A 16,872-nucleotide genomic window follows, 5' to 3' on the forward strand; every position below is an offset into this window, starting at 1 on the left:
GGATAATATGCTAATGGTTTCCACCTACCTGAGACTCAATGTTCCTGGCATTCCATATTTGGAGTCTCTTTCCATCACAAATAATCCCACTGTCTCTTTTCCTTTCCTGGAGCCTGCTCCCTCCACACCTCATCATCAGAAATAACACAGACAGCTGGAGCATAGCAAGGATTCTTTACTCGGATAGGGGCAAGTCCAGGACAAATAGAATTGGCCACCATTACAATGGGCGGAAGACCTGGGGATCTTGACTCATCTGTTAGGGGTGGAGAGTTAATGCTTGCTATGGATGAGAGGTGGAGGGATGCGGATATCCTGGCCTCTTTCCAGACGCCGCTCACAGTCGATCAGATAGTTTACTCCGTCAATGACCAGTTGCACCAGCTCCACCTGAAGGACACTAACCCTTGACCTCTGGTTCCCACAACCTGAGTTTCTTTCCAGCTTCCAATTGCCTCTCTGTTCAACCTGAATTTCACTTCAGATTCCACTACATTCCTGAAGCTCACTCTTTGATTTCTCAACCCCCACAGACCTCCTGCTTCCCCTCCCTCTAATGTCTAAGGATCTCACCTCTGACTTGCCCAGTCGGTCCAAGTTAGAGATGTCAAAGATGCTGCCTGTGGCAGCTGTGTCCACTCCTCCAGTGCCACGCTTTTGGAGTCTTAGGTTCTCTAGGATCTTTGGAAAGCGGCTATCCTAGAGGCGAGATAGAGATGGGGGTTAAGGTTAACAGAGGCAGAGACTGGCCCTAACTGAAAGAGTCCTAGACCTGCACAGAACTTTCCCCTGACCCTTTAGCCACAATGCGTCTAGCTGCTTTCCAAAGTGCTCATCCTCTCACCAGCCATACCCACCCACCTTTCTCACTCACACCCCCGCAACCCCACAACTCCTTTACTTTGCTTAGCAAGGGCAGTTTGATGTGCACTCCCGCCCGAAGTCCAGTGCCCAGGTTAGACGGACAGGTCAGGATGTATCCCAAACGCTCATTCCACATGAACTCCCAGCCACGCTCCTGGATCAGCCGCTCCACCTGAGTCCACAAAGGCTCTGTTAGTGAAAAACCGGGGATACGTGGACCCTTCCTTAGCTAGACCACAGGAACTCTTTCCACATCTAGAACCAGAAACTTGAGGTGTGAGAGAATGATGCTGTTTTTTTTTCTTTTTTGGTGGTGAAGATGGCTTGTTATTGTTATTATGCATGCGAGGTAATTTTTTTCCCTTTTTATTTATTTATTTTATTGTCCCTTAGGTGAAAGTTCACAGCTCAAGTTAGTTTCTCACACAAAAACTTATACACACTTTGTTATGTGACACTAGTTGCTATCCCTATAGTGTAACAACACACTCCTCCTTTCTACCCCGGATTTCCCATGTCTATTCAACCAGCTCCTGTCCCTTTCTGCCTTCTCATCTCGCCTCCAGATGGGAGCTGCCCATTTAGTCTCATGTATCTACTTGAACTAAGAAGCACACTCCTCATGAGTATCATTTTATGTCTTATAGCCCAGTCTAATCTCTGTCTGAAGAGTTGGCTTGGGGAATGGTTTTAGCTCTGGGTTAACGGAGTCCAGGGGCCATGTCTTTTGGGGTTCCTCCAGTCTCAGACCATTAAGTCTCGTCTTTTTACTAGAATTTGAGTTCTGTACCCCACTATTCCCCTGCTCTGTCAGGGACTCTGTGTTCCCTGTCAGGGCAGTCATTGGTGGTAGCTGGGCACCATCTAGTTCTTTTGGTCTCAGGCTGATGAAGTCTCTGGTTTATGTGGCCCTTTTTGCCTCTTGGGCTAACATTTTCCTTGCGTCTTTGGTGTTCTTCATTCTCCTGCATTCCAGGTAAGTTGGGACCAATTGATGCATCTTAGATGGCCACTCGGTAGCTTTTAAGATCCTAGACACCACTCACCAAAGTGGGAACAAGCAAGATAATTTTGATGTCACAAAACAATTGTGGAAAATTTTCTTGTATGGAGGGAAAAGGAGAAACTTGAGGGAGTGATGCATTAAGGACGACCTAGGGAAATAGTGGAGGTAGTAAACTGAACTGAGAAAGGACTGATTATTCGAAGAGTTCTGAATGCTAATAAACCTCAAGCTTGGAAGGATCCTTTCAGATAGGAAATGAGAGTGTGGGCCTTGCAACAGGAAGAGGAAAGAGAGCCGTCTGCTAGCTGTGGAAAGAGTACACATGAGAAAGCAGAGAGAAAGGTGAAAACAGAGCACAAAAGCCAAAGACCCACAGGCGTGTGTGTGTGTGTGTGTGTGTGTGTGTGTGTGTGTGTGTGAAGTATGTTTTTGTTTTGCTTAAGCATCTTAATTATGAAAATGACTGTGAGAACTGCAGAGACAGACAATTCTCTAGAGTGATTGACCACAAAGACCACTATCCAACATAAGTAAAGGAGTCCCTGTTCATAGTTGAGAAACAGCCACGGCATAAGAGAATCTCTTTGCTGAACACGGGGAAACCCTTCCATCTAGAATAATAATAACAGCAGCCAACATTTATCAAGTACTTACTATGGGCTAAGAACTCTGCTAAGTACTTTACATGCATTACCTCATTTCATCCCCATAACAACCTGAAAAGTAGGAAGTCTTATTACCTCAATTTACAGATGAGGAAATGGATGCCTATAATTTCAAAAGTACTTCTCTCCCCATTATATTCAGGATATGTTATATATTTCTTGCCAAAAAAAAAAAAACCAGCAGAAACTTCCCAGCTAGAATCTAAAAGGAAGAGCTCTCTCTCTTTGCAAGTCCAAAATAGAACTGTATATGTGAGAACATACAATAAGAGTTAGGTTTGTGGGGGATTCTAGAATTGAATCTAGAATCCATATATGATTGAAGACCCTTATCTAGAGCCACATATTCTGAAAATTATGCCATTCCATACTCCACCTTCCCCAGTCTCCCTCCCACTCTCAACTTAAAGCTTTGACATGACGCTGTAGCAAGAATAATGGATTCCACAGTCAAGGCCTACCTTGGCTCATAACTGACGTGGTTACATTTGAATAATGAATACACCAATCTCTCAAACCCTTTATCAATCCAGGCTCAAATGTTTCCCTCATCTGCACACCTCACCAGCCCATATCACACACCACAGACACTGACCGACCATCTCAAATCAGTTATTCCTACTTTGTATTATTTGGCAGCTGTTTGCCCTATTTACTCCCTTTGGTTCCTAATATTCCTATCCTCTTCCTATTTGTAATGGATTGAATTGTGTCCCACAAAAAATATGTGTCAACTTGGTTAGACCATGTGTGGTTGCCCTCCATTTTGTGATTTTCCTATGTATTATAAATCATAATCTCTGCCCGTGGTTAAAAAGGATTAGGGTGGGATGTAACACTCTTACCAGGTCACATCCCTGATCCAAGGTAAAGGGAGTTTCCCTGGGGTGTGGCCTGCACTACCTTTTATCTCCCCAGAAATAAAAAGGAAAGGGAAGCAAGCAGAGAGTTCAGGACCTCATATCACCAAGAAAGCAGCACCAGGAGCAGAGTTCGCCCTTTTGGACCCAGGGTCTCTGCACCTGAGAAGCTCCTCGACCAGGGGAAGACCGAGGACAAAGACCTTCCTCCAGGGCCAACAGAGAGAGAAAGCCTTCCTCTGGAGCTGATGCCCCGAATTTGGACTTCTAGCCTACTAAAAAAAAGCCTACTAGACAGTAATAAAATAAATTTCTCTTTGTTAAAGCCTTCCACTTGTGGTATTTCTGTTATAGCAGCACTAGATGACTAAGATACTATTCTTAGGGTGACCATATGTCCTGGTTTGGCCAAGACAGTCCTGGTTTATATCTATTGTCCTGGAGTAATTAATAGTGCCCCCTTCCACTCTCAAAAGTGCCCAGGGTTGGTTGATAAATTATATTTTCATTCTACCTATGCTAGTCTTTGGTTTTCCTTATGTCCTCCCACCCAGCTCCCTTGTACAATCTTCTCCAACCTCTTTGAGTCCTCGGCAGAATCTTTCAAACACTCTCTTCATGTTGCCCCCCTTCTCCATGGAGATGACCCGTGTATGATCCTCCTCGTTCACCCAGATCAAGAAGCTCTTCTCATTGTTGTGCCTGAGGGTAGGAGGGAGGGTGGGACAGGGGTCAAGAGGTAGGGCAAGAATTGGGGGAGATAAAGAAAAAAGGCATTTATGGGCGGGGGGACAAAAGAAGTAAGAAGCAGCCTCATACCAGATTCCGCGAGCATCTGGCCAGTCTCGAGCCATTCCCGCTGCAGTCAACAATGGGGACACAGGCTTGTCAAATAGGAAGTGGTCCTGGGAAGGGCACAGGGGCCTAGGTTAAGAGTCTTCACGGTACCCCTGGGCCTCTCAGAGCCCACCCAGCTGATCTGGTGCCGCCTCCCTGGCTCTTTACATCTGTTCCCCCCACACAGTCCCCTCTTAAGGACTCTCACATCAATGAGCTGCTGCTGCTCAGCCTCTGTCATCTCACTGAGCCGATAGTATCGTCCAGTCAGGTCACCCTTCAGGCCACTCAGTGCATCCACCACAACACGTTCCACCTCTCGCCGCTCTGCCCGAGTGCAGGCTGGAGGCAGACTGAGTCCTCGGATACTTCGGCCAGTTCTCACTCTCGAGGACAATACATACCTCTCATCAAAGTAGCCAGAACGAATCTGGAGGGTAAAGGACATTAGTACAAGTCACAGAAACACAGTGGCTAGAACCTGGGGCCCTTGGGGAAGGAGAGACCCCTAGGGATTATAGGACTCCTCACTGTTTATGCTGAGCATGCATTAAAAGGGGAAGAGGGTCCCGCTGGGCAAGCCTTCCCACTGAAGGAGGTCATGGACCCTCCTCCAAATTGCCCATCTTGAGGCGTGGCCACTCTCATCCATCCTCTCCTCCCTGTATCTGCTGCTCCTTAAGATACTATTCTTTCCCCACACCAAGACTGAAAGCTCAGCAGTACAATGACCATGAGTCAGGAAATAACCAAGGTGAAGTGTTTGGCGAAGCAAAGAGCATTGCACACAAAGACAGTGTAAATCAAAAGTGGGATATTGACCCACCTTGCTGGCATCCAGGTCAGTGGTGTGCTTCATTGTCCGGGGGTCATATCCATTGTGTCGCTCTTGGATCACAGGATCAAACAGCTCGGCAAATATCTGAGGGGAAGTTAAAGGGGAACGGATGCTTAAGGAGAGGTAATCCCTCCCTAGGCTTCAGTTTTGGATTGACTTCACTGGGTCAGAAAACTTGAGTATGGATGGGCCAGAGTCTTGGAGGAAAGTGAGGGGTCTTTGTGGGGGAAGGAGCTGGGATCACTGGGAAGATGAGTTGGGTCACCAGGGAGGCTCTGGGGGCCCCCTACCTCATAGGTCTCCTCATCTCCAGCCACCATGCCCACAGTCTTGATGAAGGGGTGGCCAGGGTTGTCCACGCCAGTCTGGATACACTGATCTAGAGTCCAACCAGTGGGTGTGGTCTTGTCGCAGAGCCGGGCATAGACTGCTGGGGTCAGGTGACTGGCCATACAGTTGTTGTGCTTTCGGAGGTCTGGGTACTCAGCGCTGGGGAGGGGGTACCCCGTAACCATGGAGGGAGGACACAGGGGGCCTATACCCAGCACCGTCTGCTGGAAGCCGTCCTGTTAGCCTGCCTGGCTCTGCTCCTTGCGGGGAGGGAGGATTAGAAAGAGGCTGAGCAGTGGTAATCTCTTTAGAGACTTCAGGGTCTATCCTTCTTTCCCAGCAGTTCTGGCTGCCTCTGGCTGGCTGGCTCAATTCCCCCAGATCTGCTCAGTTGTTTCCTCCAGGAATACAACACTAGGGTTGGGGGAGGGGAAAGCCTTAGGAAAAGAATTCAGGAAACCGTGGAGAACAAGCAGGAGAAGGAGATGAAGGAAGCAAAAAAGATAGTTTCTGGTCTCCCAACCAGGGATTTGGCCAGAGTGAGTGCAGCCAGAACTGGCAAGGCAAGGCCATAGCTGGTCTTGGGGGCATTTGCCGGTTACAGGTTCTCAGCAATGCTTTGGCTTTGGCCCTCACCCTCACCTCACTGAGCTCTCCAGGCTATACAGCCCCCAAGCTACAGGACCTTCGTGACCATAGCCCTTCTCTGTTCCCCGGCTCCTCGTCTCCACCCCCACCTTCGTTCCCATCACCGCGGCTTCCCCCCTACCCCGCGCCCATGACACTGATACCTTGGGGGATACAGTCTCCGTCGTTCACTGGCAGCTCTCACAGGTTCCGGGCGAAGGAGAAACCCAGCGACTAGAGATCCAGCTCCAGCCAAAGCCATGAGTCTAAGCCCGGGGCGGGCAGACAGCAGGCGGGAGAAGGGACCAGTCATGGCTTGAGGGGCCGGCTGCGGGGTCCCGGAGCAGGAGCTGGTGCAGGGCAGGAACGCGGAGGGAGGATGCAACCTGGAGGGCTGAGGCCCGGAGGGGGTCCGAGGCTGAAGCCGAGATGGGGGCTGGAGTGGGAGCTGTAGCAGGACAGGAACCGACACCAACCAGACTGCGGGAGAGGCGCAGTCAGCTAGCGGCTGGCAGGCGGGAGGAGCCGAGGGCCAGCGCCGCAGTCCCCAGGGGTGGGGCTCGCGCAGGCTCCGCCCGCCCGCCGCCGCGGTAGGTGCGCGGGGGCGGGGTGGGCAGCACCCGCCAGGTGACTGAGGGGCCTCCGAGCGCACCCCTAGGCCGAGGGTGCCCAGGGTCCACCTGGGATGAGGCCGCCCGGATTTCAGCACCAAGTGGAGGACAGCACCGAAGGGGACTGGCGAACCCCATCACCCTTCCCCCAAGCTCTCTCGGTTTAGTGGGAAACCAGAGCCGTCTACTCTGTGGGTGTAAAAGGGTGACATTGCCCAACCACTTCTCTGCTTTCCGCCTGCCCCGGCAACCCCTCCATCTTCCCAAGGGAGGCGGCCGCAGGGAAACAGCCAAATAAACACAGAGACCAGAGGGAGACATTGAGAAAGCACAGGATTAGAGGCAGACGCTGGGAACGACACCCGCTGGCTCAAGGTCACCCTTCCTTTCCTTAGAACCAGGAAGAGAAAGAAGGCGTCTCCTCGCCACACCTGTACTCTCCTTTTACAAGGTTGGGGAAGTGTTCCCTGAGAGGAATCAGAGAATCATTAACCCTTACCCCACCTCTGCTTTGTCCCCACCCCCACCTACTCAGCCCCCAGGTTTGAAGCCTGTTATTTCCTGCCTCCACCCCTATGATCCCCCCACTTTTGTTTTGTTCTGCTTCAGTCCTGCTACCTTTGCTCTTACTTCTCGGGTCTTCCCCAGTCTCAGACCTGCTTGCGCTCAGTCACAGGACTCCTCTGAGTATTCTCTGAAGCTTGCTTACCTGTTGGTTGCCTTGGGCGTGGGACTGGGCCTGGGCAGAGAATAGTTCGCTTCTTCTTCCTCTTCTCCCTTTTTTCCCCCTGCCTGTGGCTCCCAGCTCCTGGGATGAGGAAAGTGTAAAGTGAAATGAAGGTTATGGTGAAATGCCTGGGTGTGGGAATGGGACAGGTCAGCACAGGCCTCCAGGCGCCACATGCAGGTCTTTCCTTTCTTGGCTCCCTAATGTTGTTTAATCCAGAGTTTAAGGCAAACAGTGTCCAAGGGCATAGGGTCACCAGGGAATCTCCACCTTGCTCCTGGTCCCTCTCCTCCTCTCTCCCCTCATTAGGCGTATTTCAGATTTGAGATGGCTTTGTTCATACAGCTCCAGGTGTGACCTGGGTGTGACTTTATCCTGGCAGGAAGGAGAGCGAATGCCGGAGCTGAACTAGAAATGTGTGGAGGCTCAGTTAAGGTGGTGTAGGGCTTGGTCCCTTCTCTCAGCTATCCCGGTGTACCTACAAGACAATAAAAAAAATAAGGCACTTGGAAATCTTAAGAGAGTCTTTGGGAAAGAGGAATTCCCTTTACATAGTCATTTGACCCCACTGATGAGACCCCACCCCCACCCTCTCATATCCTTTGTTCTCCTCAGACCTCCCTTGGCTTCCTTTTTCCTGTCTTCTTCATTTGTGTGCCTCCTTCGAAGCCACCCACCTCTCTTCTGGGTCCAGCACTTAACGCCTTCCTCTGGTAAGAGAGTAATTTTAAGAGAGTAATTTATCAGAGTTCTGTAGTTGGAGTTTCATCACTCTTGGAGGGATGGAAAGTGTTACCTATGCTGTGGGAGCTCGTTATCTAAGTGAAGGAGTGGCTATGAGTAAGTGAATGTAACTACTTGAATTGGTGTATATTTACCCAGGTAAAGGAGGGAGATAATCTTCTAAGGAAGTAGGGCAGTTATTTGGTGAGAGGGAGGTTACTAAGATGAAAGTAGTGGGGGGATGGAAAGGGAGAATTACCAAAAGAGAAACGAGACTTGCTGGGAAAATAGAGACATTATCTAGATTTGGAGAGTAGCTGCCAAGATTTGAATAATAGCATCACAAATACAGGTATTTGTATACCTTTCTTACTCCCTTTTAGGCTGTGAGCCTCTGAAAGGCACAGACTGTAACAATACTCATTTAAAAAAATTATCCTACAACATACAGGAAGTAATACACATGGTATTTGATTTATTTAATAATAATTATTATTACCAATAATATTTAAAATTTTGGAAGGCGATTTACAATTATAGGGAACATATGTATGTATTTATGTATATATATAACTACCTTGAATTGAATTGTTCTGGTGCTTGACTAGGGACTGAGTCTATTTTTTGGGGGGAATGGAAAGAGGAGCTAATTACCAGGAAGATACTGTAATAATCTGTTTGGATGGTTGGAGTGGTGGAGGGAGGTGTGAACTTGCGTATGAACTATGGAGGCATCTGGTCCCCTTAGGGCTAGTTCTTAGGATCAGCTTTATTCAGGAGGCCTTGGGGTTCAGAATAATGAGGCACCTGACCGAAGAGTGGCAAGATACCTAAGATTGCAGAGAAGAAAACTGGGAACTTAGAACTACCCTGATCAGTGACACTTGTCCTGAGCAAGCGAGGATGCGTGGATAATAACAAGAACAATACAAACACACAAAATGCTTTCAGATAATCAGTACCCTATGAGTTAGGTTTTTAATTGCACTCTTACTGATAAGAAAACAGAGACTCAGAGAAGTTAAGTGACTTGTCCAAGGCTACACGGCTATTCAGGATTCAAAGCCAGGTTTTTCTGGCTCTAAATCTGGAGGGTAGAGCGCCAGCACGATGTGAGTGTGGAGATGGGAATCAACTTGCCCAGACTCCCATATCCTTTCATCTTCTTATCTCCACCGTAAATAAGTCTCCCTTCCTTCCTTTGACTTTCTGATCTGTTTCCCTCTTTGTTTCTGTTTTTGAATCCAGTCTCCCTATCGCTCCTCTTTAGGGTTGTTAATATTTTCAACCTACATCTATTGCTTCTTTACATGTATCAGGCCCCGTTTTGTCTTATAAAACAAGCAGAAGATCTGTGCAATTGCACAGATTCTGCCCCTTCCTCCGCATTTCGCATTTTTCCCCCCTCACCTCACGGGATCGTCAGCGTCTTGCTAGACCAAGCATCAGTGCCGTGGCGACGGACGCAGTTAGAAACCAGAGGCAAGTGAGCATCAGGTTGCACTTTCCCCACAGAGCCAGTAGGGGCTACCCTCCTCCTCGCAGAAGCGCCGGCCAACGCAGCCTGACTCTGTTGCCGGTGCGCGCCCTCCGCTGATTGGTGGCACCGCAGGGAAGTCGCGCTTTGATTGGGCCGCTGTCAGGTGTCGCTGCCGGCAGGTTCGGCTGCGCGAGCCGAGGGAGGCGGGTGAGTGAGGGCCGGGGGCGGTGGAGGAGTGGCTGGGGCCGGGGGCGGTGTGAGGGGGTGGGCTCGGAGGAGGGGGCTCGGTTGGTGCTGAGGGCCGCAGTTAGTTTGGGGTGGGGGCAGCTTCGGAAAGAGGCGCAGAGGAGAGGCCTCAATGTCAACGTAGGGAGAGTGAGGCGGAGAAGGCGGGGGGCGGGCAAAGTAGGACTAAAAAAAAAAAAAAAAAAAACCCATTGCTATCGAATCTATTCCGACTCACAGCGACCCTCTAGGACAGAGTAGAAGTGCCCCAGAGGGTTTCCAAGGCTGTCATCTTTACTGTAGCAGACTGCCACATCTTTCTCCCGCCAAGCGGTTGGTGGGTTCGAACCACTGACCTTTTGGTTAGCGGCCGAGCGCTTTGACCACTGCGCCACCAGGGCGCCTAAAGTCGGGAAAGAAAGGCAGTATACGTGACCCGGAGCTGTGTGAGGAGGAGAGGGAGGAGGGGGTCAGCGAGAGAAGAGATGGGTGTGAGAGGGTCCGCGCGAGGAATGGGGGTGAAGTCCACAAGGGGAGGGCCAAGGTGGGGGTTCTGCTTGAGGAGCGTGGGAGCAGAGGCAGTGGGGGGGGGGCCCGGGGGGGGAGTCTGCGGGAGGAGGGCGGGCATGGAGCCTACAGTGGCCAGGGCCAGCCTGAGGAGGAGCAGCGGTTATTGTGGCGAGGTGAGCCTGGAGAGGGGGGTAGAGGGAGGAAAGAATAAATCTCAGGCAGTCTTTGCAGGGACTCATTGAGGCTTCAAAGAAATGAGGTTACCAAGTGAAGGACTGGTTAAGACTGGACAACCAGTGAGTGGGGGGGATTAGTTGGATTAAGTGCATAAATTGACCTGTGATGGGAGAGGGGCAGCATCGCAGTGTTGGATAGTCTCAGGGGAGTCAATGAAGAGTCATTACAGCAAGTTGGGGAAAGAAGGCAGCATGAGTGAGTTGATACTGAGAACAGGGGCAGCAGTCCAGTTGATCAGTGTCAGAATAGGGGATATGTATACGATTGCTGGGGAGTCCTGGTGGCGCAGTTGTTAAGCGCTCGGCTGGTAACCGGAGAATCAGCGGGTCAAACCCACCAGCTGCTCTGCGGGAGAAAGACGTGGCACCCTGCTTCTTAAAGATTTACAGCCTTGGAAACCCTATGGGGCAGTTCTACTCTGTCCTACAGGGTCGCTATGTCTCAGAATCAACTCCACAGCGAGGGGTTTGGCAGAAGGGATTGGAAATTGCTTCAAGAAGGAAGTGAGGGGTCCACTGTTGAAGAGTTTTTCTATGTTGGAAGTATTCCTGCCTGGAATCTTTATAGATTTTTTTCCCTCGCCACTGATGGAGCCCTCCATCAAGTGCGTGGTGGTTTAGGAAATTGGAGGACTACGGCAAGAAGTCCGAAAGTCTAAAGAATAAAGAAGTTACACAGAGGAAGTCACTTTTATTTACCCTCCCTATTACTCCTTCTTTGGAAACCCTGGTGGCATAGTGGTTAAGAGCTAAGGCTGCTAACCAAAAGGTCAGTAGTTTGAATCTACCAGATGCTCCTTGGAAACTCTATGGGGCAGCTCTCCTGTGTCCTATAGGGTTGCTATGAGTCTGAATCAACAGGTTTGGTTTTGGTTTATTACTCCTTTAGATCTGATTCAACATAGATGTTCCTGAGAAGACTGCCTGCTCCTTCCTCCCTTCCCTGCCTGCCTGCCTGCCTAGTTTGCTTCCTTCCCTTCCCTCCTCCCCTCCTTTTCTTCCTCCCTCCATTTGTTCCTTTCTTTCACATAGATTCAGGCCTGAGTAAGACTGCCCTTTAGCCTAGTGTAGAGTCTGAGGCTTTTCTTTCAAAATGAAGAATTGGGGGAGGGGGGAAGGGGAGAAGAGAAAACAGGGGAGCGCCTCTGGGAACATCACATCAAACCCCAACTTCTCCCAGAGGTACGTCTAAATAAATCCTGGCTTATTTCATAGCTATTTCTGTCAGACTTCTGTTTTTGTTTTGTTAACTACGGATTTAGACCTTTCATCTCTCTTTAGCCCCTATTTGTGAACAGACTCTCCTACCCCATCCTGTTTCTTACCATCCCCTGTTATTATAGGGTTGTAATAGAATTTCAAGAACATGACTGTTGTACACTCAGTAGAAAACCAGAAAGGACTTAATGGAAGAAAGGGCAAAGGGTTAGGAATCTTAGAATGCTCCTGCTTCAGGGAAAGGATAAAGAGTGGGACAAAATTTGAATTGCTTAAACTTTACAGGGATCTTGAAAACGCCACAAGTCAGGGAAATCAGATCAGGTCACTAAAGAGGAATTCAAAGAACTACACTGTTTATCAGGAGGGGGAGTCTATGAACAGTACCTGCACTGCACAACTGGAAGGGTTCCATCTAAGAAGAATGTTGCCGCTTCATGGGGGCTGAGCAAGCAAGAGAACAGATGGTGAAGACTGGAAAGGTCAAAGGAAACCCTGGTGGCATAGTGGTTAAGTGGCTACGGCTGCTAACCAAAAGGTCAGCAGTTAAATCCACCAGGTGCTCCTTGGGAACTCTGTGCGGGCAGTTCTACCCTGTCCTATAGGGTCCGACCCTGAGTCAGAATGCACTTGATGGCAGCAGGTTAGGTCGAGGGCTCAGCTTTAACTTTCTAATCAAAGCTGCAAATATCTTTGTAGTGGAAGGGCTTAAAATCGAAATAGAGAAAGTAATTATTGAAGGCTAATTTTTTTTTATTTTTAAACGTCTCTAAGACTTCAAACTAATCACTCCATATATTTAAGGAGTTTGTAGCTGTCGTTACAGAGTCATTGGTCAGTATTTCTGAGGACTTTTGGAGACCATGGAAAATGGCTGATATGTGACTCAATTTTATTTTTGGAAAATAATAACAGACACCTGTATCCCACAATTCAGTATTAACAAATGTTGACCTTTTGGATATTTGCTTCAGGTCTTTTTAAAAATAGAAATAAGCATAGATAAGGTTGTGAAGTACCATTTGAATATTCCTCAGTCCCATTGTTCCCTCTCCTCAGTGATAACTACTATTACAAATCTGATGTCTGTCCTTCCAGCCCATGTTTTTATACTTCTACTACTTACATATGCAGTCATAAATAATATGTAATGTTTTTTATTTATACAAATGGAATTATACTGCATGTGTGTCTTTGCAGTTTGCATTTGGATGCTGTCTGCATTGTTAAATATAGTTCTGATTCATTTTTTAAAATTCCTATTTGTCTATCATTTGTGTACTAGATTTTATTTATCTGTTATTTTACTTGTGACAGCTGGGTTGTTTCCACTTTTTTCCCACTGCCAACAGTGAGGTTGTGAACATCCTTGGACATGTCTTCTTATGTGGGAGAGTTTCTCTACGTCAGGGTTTCTCAACCTTGGCACTATTGACACCTTGGGCTGGTAATCTTTATTGTGGGGGGACAATAAATGTTTAGCAGCATTCCTGATCTCTACCTACTAGATGTCAATAGTACCTCTCCAGTTGTGAAAACCAAAACTATCTCCTGCCAACTGTCCCTGGGGGACAAAATCACACCCAGTTGAGGATCACGACTCTAGGTGTATGTATCAGAAGTAGAACTGCCAGGTTGTTCTGACTCAAGTTAAAGTCTTAAGATAGTCTTACTGATTCTGTCCTTAGGCAGGATTCTTTTTAACTGAGGAATCTTGGCCTAGATTAGTGCTGGGTCTGTAGTACCAGGGCGGAGTACAGAGAACATTGATATTTCAGTCCGGGAATGTGTTGGAGACTGCAGTACAGGTGTCCATTTCCTTAGCCTCCCAGTCAGCACTAGATCTCTTTCATTGAACAGATTTTCTGGACTTGGGCATCTGTCTCTTAAGGTGAAGGAGGTCATAGGGGATTTTGAGGTGAGAGAGGGTGCACAGGAGATTTTAATGTTCTGATAGAATGTGTGAGAACATAAAGTGCCGTGCCCTCAAGAAGTGTTTTTTGTGTTAATCCTTGTAGCGATGAAGATGGAGATTCATCCAAAGGCAAAGGCAGCTGAGCTCTCTCATTCCCCTGCTCTTTAATTAAATGTCCAAGTTTACCGTGGGGGGGGGGGGGGGCGGGGCGTGGAGAGGGGCTAGGAAAATTTTGGGATGAATCCAAAGTTTGAGATGTCACTCTAACCTTCTCTTTTAATAGGAATCAACAGTAGTCTTCCATGAGGAACTGCCTCTTCCATTTGCTGCTGGAGCTGAAGTTGTTTCTTGCTGGCAGAATCAGGGACATGCCAGCATTGTAAGGGTTAACCTCCTTATCCTCTTACCAGGCTCAAGGTTGGAGGTGGGGTGAGTGGGGAAGGGGCAGACCCTGCTTTTCTCTTATGGATCCTTAGTCATTTAGGTCATAGCCCACATGACTCCTTTCCTGTTGACTCTTCTCCTGCAGCTTTGTTCCCTATTTCCCCAGTCCCCTTGCAGTTCCCACTTATAGTCTCATTCTCCCATCCCATCCTCCACTTACTGCCAAGAGGCTTAGATTCTGGGCTGACGGGGTGCTCCCTTCCACAGAGCGGGATGAGTGGGTGCTCCGGCGGGGATGTGGTCGTTGCCGGCCAGTGAGGGCGAGAGCGCCACGGCCCACTTCTTCCTTGGAGCTGGAGATGAGGGGCTGGGCACCCGTGGAATAGATATGAGGACAGAAGAGAGTGACAGCGAGCTCCTTGAAGATGAGGAGGATGAAGTGGTAAGACTAGGGAAAATGATGCAACTTGGTGGTGGGGCCCTTGTGACAGAGAATTGAAATTCTGCTGGATAAAGACACCTCTCTGTCCTTTCCAAATAACTGGACTCTGTCATAAATAGGCACTTTTTTGATTTAGGGTAGGGATAGTGGAAATTGGTTAGATTATCTCTCTGTGAAGCCCCGTGCCCTTGTGCCCTCCTCATATCATCTCACGATATTGGTTCTCTGGCTCTTCTGCCTGAACACACATATTTTCTGCTGTGGAAAGGCTCCCATTATGCAGGCAGTAGAAATCCCTATATGTGCCCCAACCTAGACCAAAGTTAGAAGGCAGCCTTGACCCCACAGGTCTGAAGTCCTGGCAAAAAAACCTCTGTGCCCTAAGAAGATGAGACCATGTTTCCTGATGGGGGTGGTGTAGGTGGCAAGTTCCTGAGCTCCTGATAACACTTCCTTCCTGCAGCCTCCTGAACCACAGATCATTGTTGGCATCTGTGCCATGACCAAGAAATCTAAGTCCAAGCCAATGACCCAAATCCTAGAGCGACTTTGCCGATTTGACTACCTGACTGTTATCATTCTGGGAGAAGATGTGATTCTCAATGAACCTGTGGAAAACTGGCCATCCTGCCACTGCCTCATCTCTTTCCACTCCAAAGGTTGGGGTCTGGGAGGGAAAATGGGAAGGAATGTGTTGGAAACACGGGAGTGGAAAATGAGGTTCTTACTATTGTATTTCCTTAGTAAAGAGGCCACCAACTCTTCCTGATACACTAAAAAACAGTGAGTAGGGGTTTGCTTTCCCTACATCTTGGAGGAGTTGCTGGAGGTAGTTTATAGCCCATGTTTTAACCTTAGGACAGCTCTAGTTTCTTAGGTTCTCTGGAAGGACCTTAAAAATAATTTCTTTTTTACTTTTTCCTGATGGATATCCTAGGCTTTTGGGAAGCTGGGCAGAAGGATAGTGGTGAAGTTGGATGGGAGGAGGACAGTGATGGAGTTGGATGGGAGGAGGACAGTGATGGAGTTGGTTGGGAGGAGGACAGTGATGGAGTTGGATGGGTGGAGGACAGTGATGGAGTTGGTTGGGAGGACAGTGATGGAGTTGGATGGGAAGACGATAGTGATGGAGTTGGATGGGAGGAGGACGGTGATGGAGTTGGATGGGAGGAGGACAGTGATGGAGTTGGATGGGTGGAGGATGGTAATGGAGTCAGATGGGTAGAGGACAGTGATGGAGTTGGTTGGGAGGAGGATGGTGATGGAGTTGGATGGGAGGAGGATGGTGATGGAGTTGGATGGGAGGAGGACAGTGATGGAGTTGGATGGGAGGAGGACAGTGATGGAGTTGGTTGGGAGGAGGACAGTGATGGAGTTGGATGGGTGGAGGACGGTGGTGGAGTTGGATGGGAAGAGGATGGTGATAGAGTTGAATGGGAGGAGGACAGTGATGGAGCTGGTTGGGAGGAGGGTAGTGATGGAGTTGGATGGGAGGAGGAGCGCAGTGGCCACTAATAGCTGTAATATGTTTAACATGTTCTCACTCTATCTCTTTCACTCTTTTTGATCTATTTCCTTTTTCCATCGCAGGCTTTCCCCTGGACAAGGCTGTTGCTTACTCCAAGCTTCGAAATCCCTTTCTTATCAATGACTTGGCCATGCAGTATTATATCCAAGATAGGTACAGCTTTCTGTTGACCAGTGGGATGGGTGGCCCTGGGATCATGCCCCATTCTTTCCCAGATGTCTTTAGGGAACTCACTCTGAGAGGGGCAGAGTCAAACAAACTTGCTTAATTTTTATACCGTACCCTCTTGGGTTTTGGACCCTGGTGTCTTCCAAGCCCTCTGCAAATGGAATCTCCAGCCTCTCCCCTTAGCCCTCCCCCGCCACCTCTCCCAGCTAATTTATTTGGGCTTGACAGGAGGGAGGTGTACCGTATCCTGCAGGAGGAGGGTATCGATCTGCCTCGGTATGCTGTGCTCAACCGTGACCCTGCCCGGCCTGAGGGTGAGTACCTGGCCTTGCCACGCCTGCCGTGCCTTGCTGTCTATGACTTAGCACAGTTCTTCATCCTCTAGAAATCTCCTGTTACCACCTATCTAAGTGGGACTTTGGATATTAGATTATGGGTAGGGTTAGAGCCGTGGGCCTTTGGACAGAGCCTTGGACCTGTAATATAGATATTGCTGTATCTATTACCAGGAGCCCTGGTGGCACAGTGGTTGAGAGCTGTGGCTGCTAACCAAAAGGTTGGCAGTTTGAATCCACCAGCCGCTCCTTGGAAACTCTTTGGAGCAGTTTTACTCTGTCCTACAGGGTTGCTATGAGTCAGAATCAACTCGACAGCAACAGGTTTGGTATACCTATTACC

The 16,872-nt window shown here is 48.7% G+C and overlaps 2 protein-coding genes across 17 annotated transcripts in view; one reads left to right on the top strand and one right to left on the bottom strand.

Moving 5' to 3' along the window:
• Window positions 1–140: 140 nt before the first annotated feature.
• Window positions 141–8,057, bottom strand: LOC126084065 (creatine kinase U-type, mitochondrial). Of its 4 annotated transcripts, XM_049898276.1 has the most exons (12): window positions 7,983–8,056; window positions 7,636–7,843; window positions 7,348–7,446; window positions 6,192–6,507; window positions 5,361–5,559; window positions 5,059–5,154; window positions 4,441–4,662; window positions 4,215–4,300; window positions 3,974–4,097; window positions 902–1,036; window positions 574–699; window positions 141–390 (listed from the first exon to the last, which is right to left on the bottom strand). In XM_049898276.1, the coding sequence occupies exons 4-12, from the start codon at window positions 6,338–6,340 to the stop codon at window positions 274–276; spliced, it is 1,254 nt and encodes a 417-aa protein (XP_049754233.1). In that variant the 5' UTR covers window positions 6,341–6,507; window positions 7,348–7,446; window positions 7,636–7,843; window positions 7,983–8,056; the 3' UTR covers window positions 141–273. The 4 variants fall into 4 exon arrangements, with proteins under 4 accessions (XP_049754233.1, XP_049754232.1, XP_049754231.1 ...); XM_049898275.1 differs by having other exon boundaries at window positions 7,348–7,843; window positions 8,043–8,057; XM_049898274.1 differs by having other exon boundaries at window positions 7,348–7,843.
• Window positions 6,774–16,872, top strand: part of PPIP5K1 (diphosphoinositol pentakisphosphate kinase 1) — a 41,409-nt gene continuing 31,310 nt past the window's right edge. For 3 of the 13 annotated variants that reach the window (XM_049898258.1, XM_049898262.1, XM_049898264.1), the window contains exons 1-8: window positions 6,776–7,089; window positions 7,981–8,078; window positions 9,604–9,775; window positions 13,956–14,051; window positions 14,324–14,498; window positions 14,962–15,157; window positions 16,089–16,179; window positions 16,423–16,508. In XM_049898258.1, coding sequence (XP_049754215.1) covers window positions 14,352–14,498; window positions 14,962–15,157; window positions 16,089–16,179; window positions 16,423–16,508 — 520 coding nt within the window. In that variant the 5' untranslated portion in view covers window positions 6,776–7,089; window positions 7,981–8,078; window positions 9,604–9,775; window positions 13,956–14,051; window positions 14,324–14,351. Of the gene's footprint in view, window positions 7,090–7,980; window positions 8,079–9,603; window positions 9,776–13,955; window positions 14,102–14,323; window positions 14,499–14,961; window positions 15,158–16,088; window positions 16,180–16,422; window positions 16,509–16,872 lie in introns of all 13 variants that reach the window. The other 10 variants (XM_049898265.1, XM_049898268.1, XM_049898270.1 and 7 more) reach the window with 6 other exon arrangements.

Source organism: Elephas maximus, chromosome 10, assembly GCF_024166365.1.
Source record: "Elephas maximus indicus isolate mEleMax1 chromosome 10, mEleMax1 primary haplotype, whole genome shotgun sequence".
In the NCBI taxonomy this organism is placed as follows: Eukaryota; Metazoa; Chordata; class Mammalia; order Proboscidea; family Elephantidae; genus Elephas; species Elephas maximus.

Bases quoted from the DNA above. Each gene is read 5' to 3' on its own strand.
- LOC126084065 (XM_049898275.1), bottom strand. From the start codon at position 6,340: ATGACTGGTCCCTTCTCCCGCCTGCTGTCTGCCCGCCCCGGGCTTAGA. The intron at 5,155-5,360 runs GTAGGGGGCCCC...ACTTCCCCTCAG, and splicing joins GAGATGAGGAGACCTATGAG to ATATTTGCCGAGCTGTTTGA. The intron at 4,098-4,214 runs GTATGAGGCTGC...TCCTACCCTCAG, and splicing joins CCAGATGCTCGCGGAATCTG to GCACAACAATGAGAAGAGCT.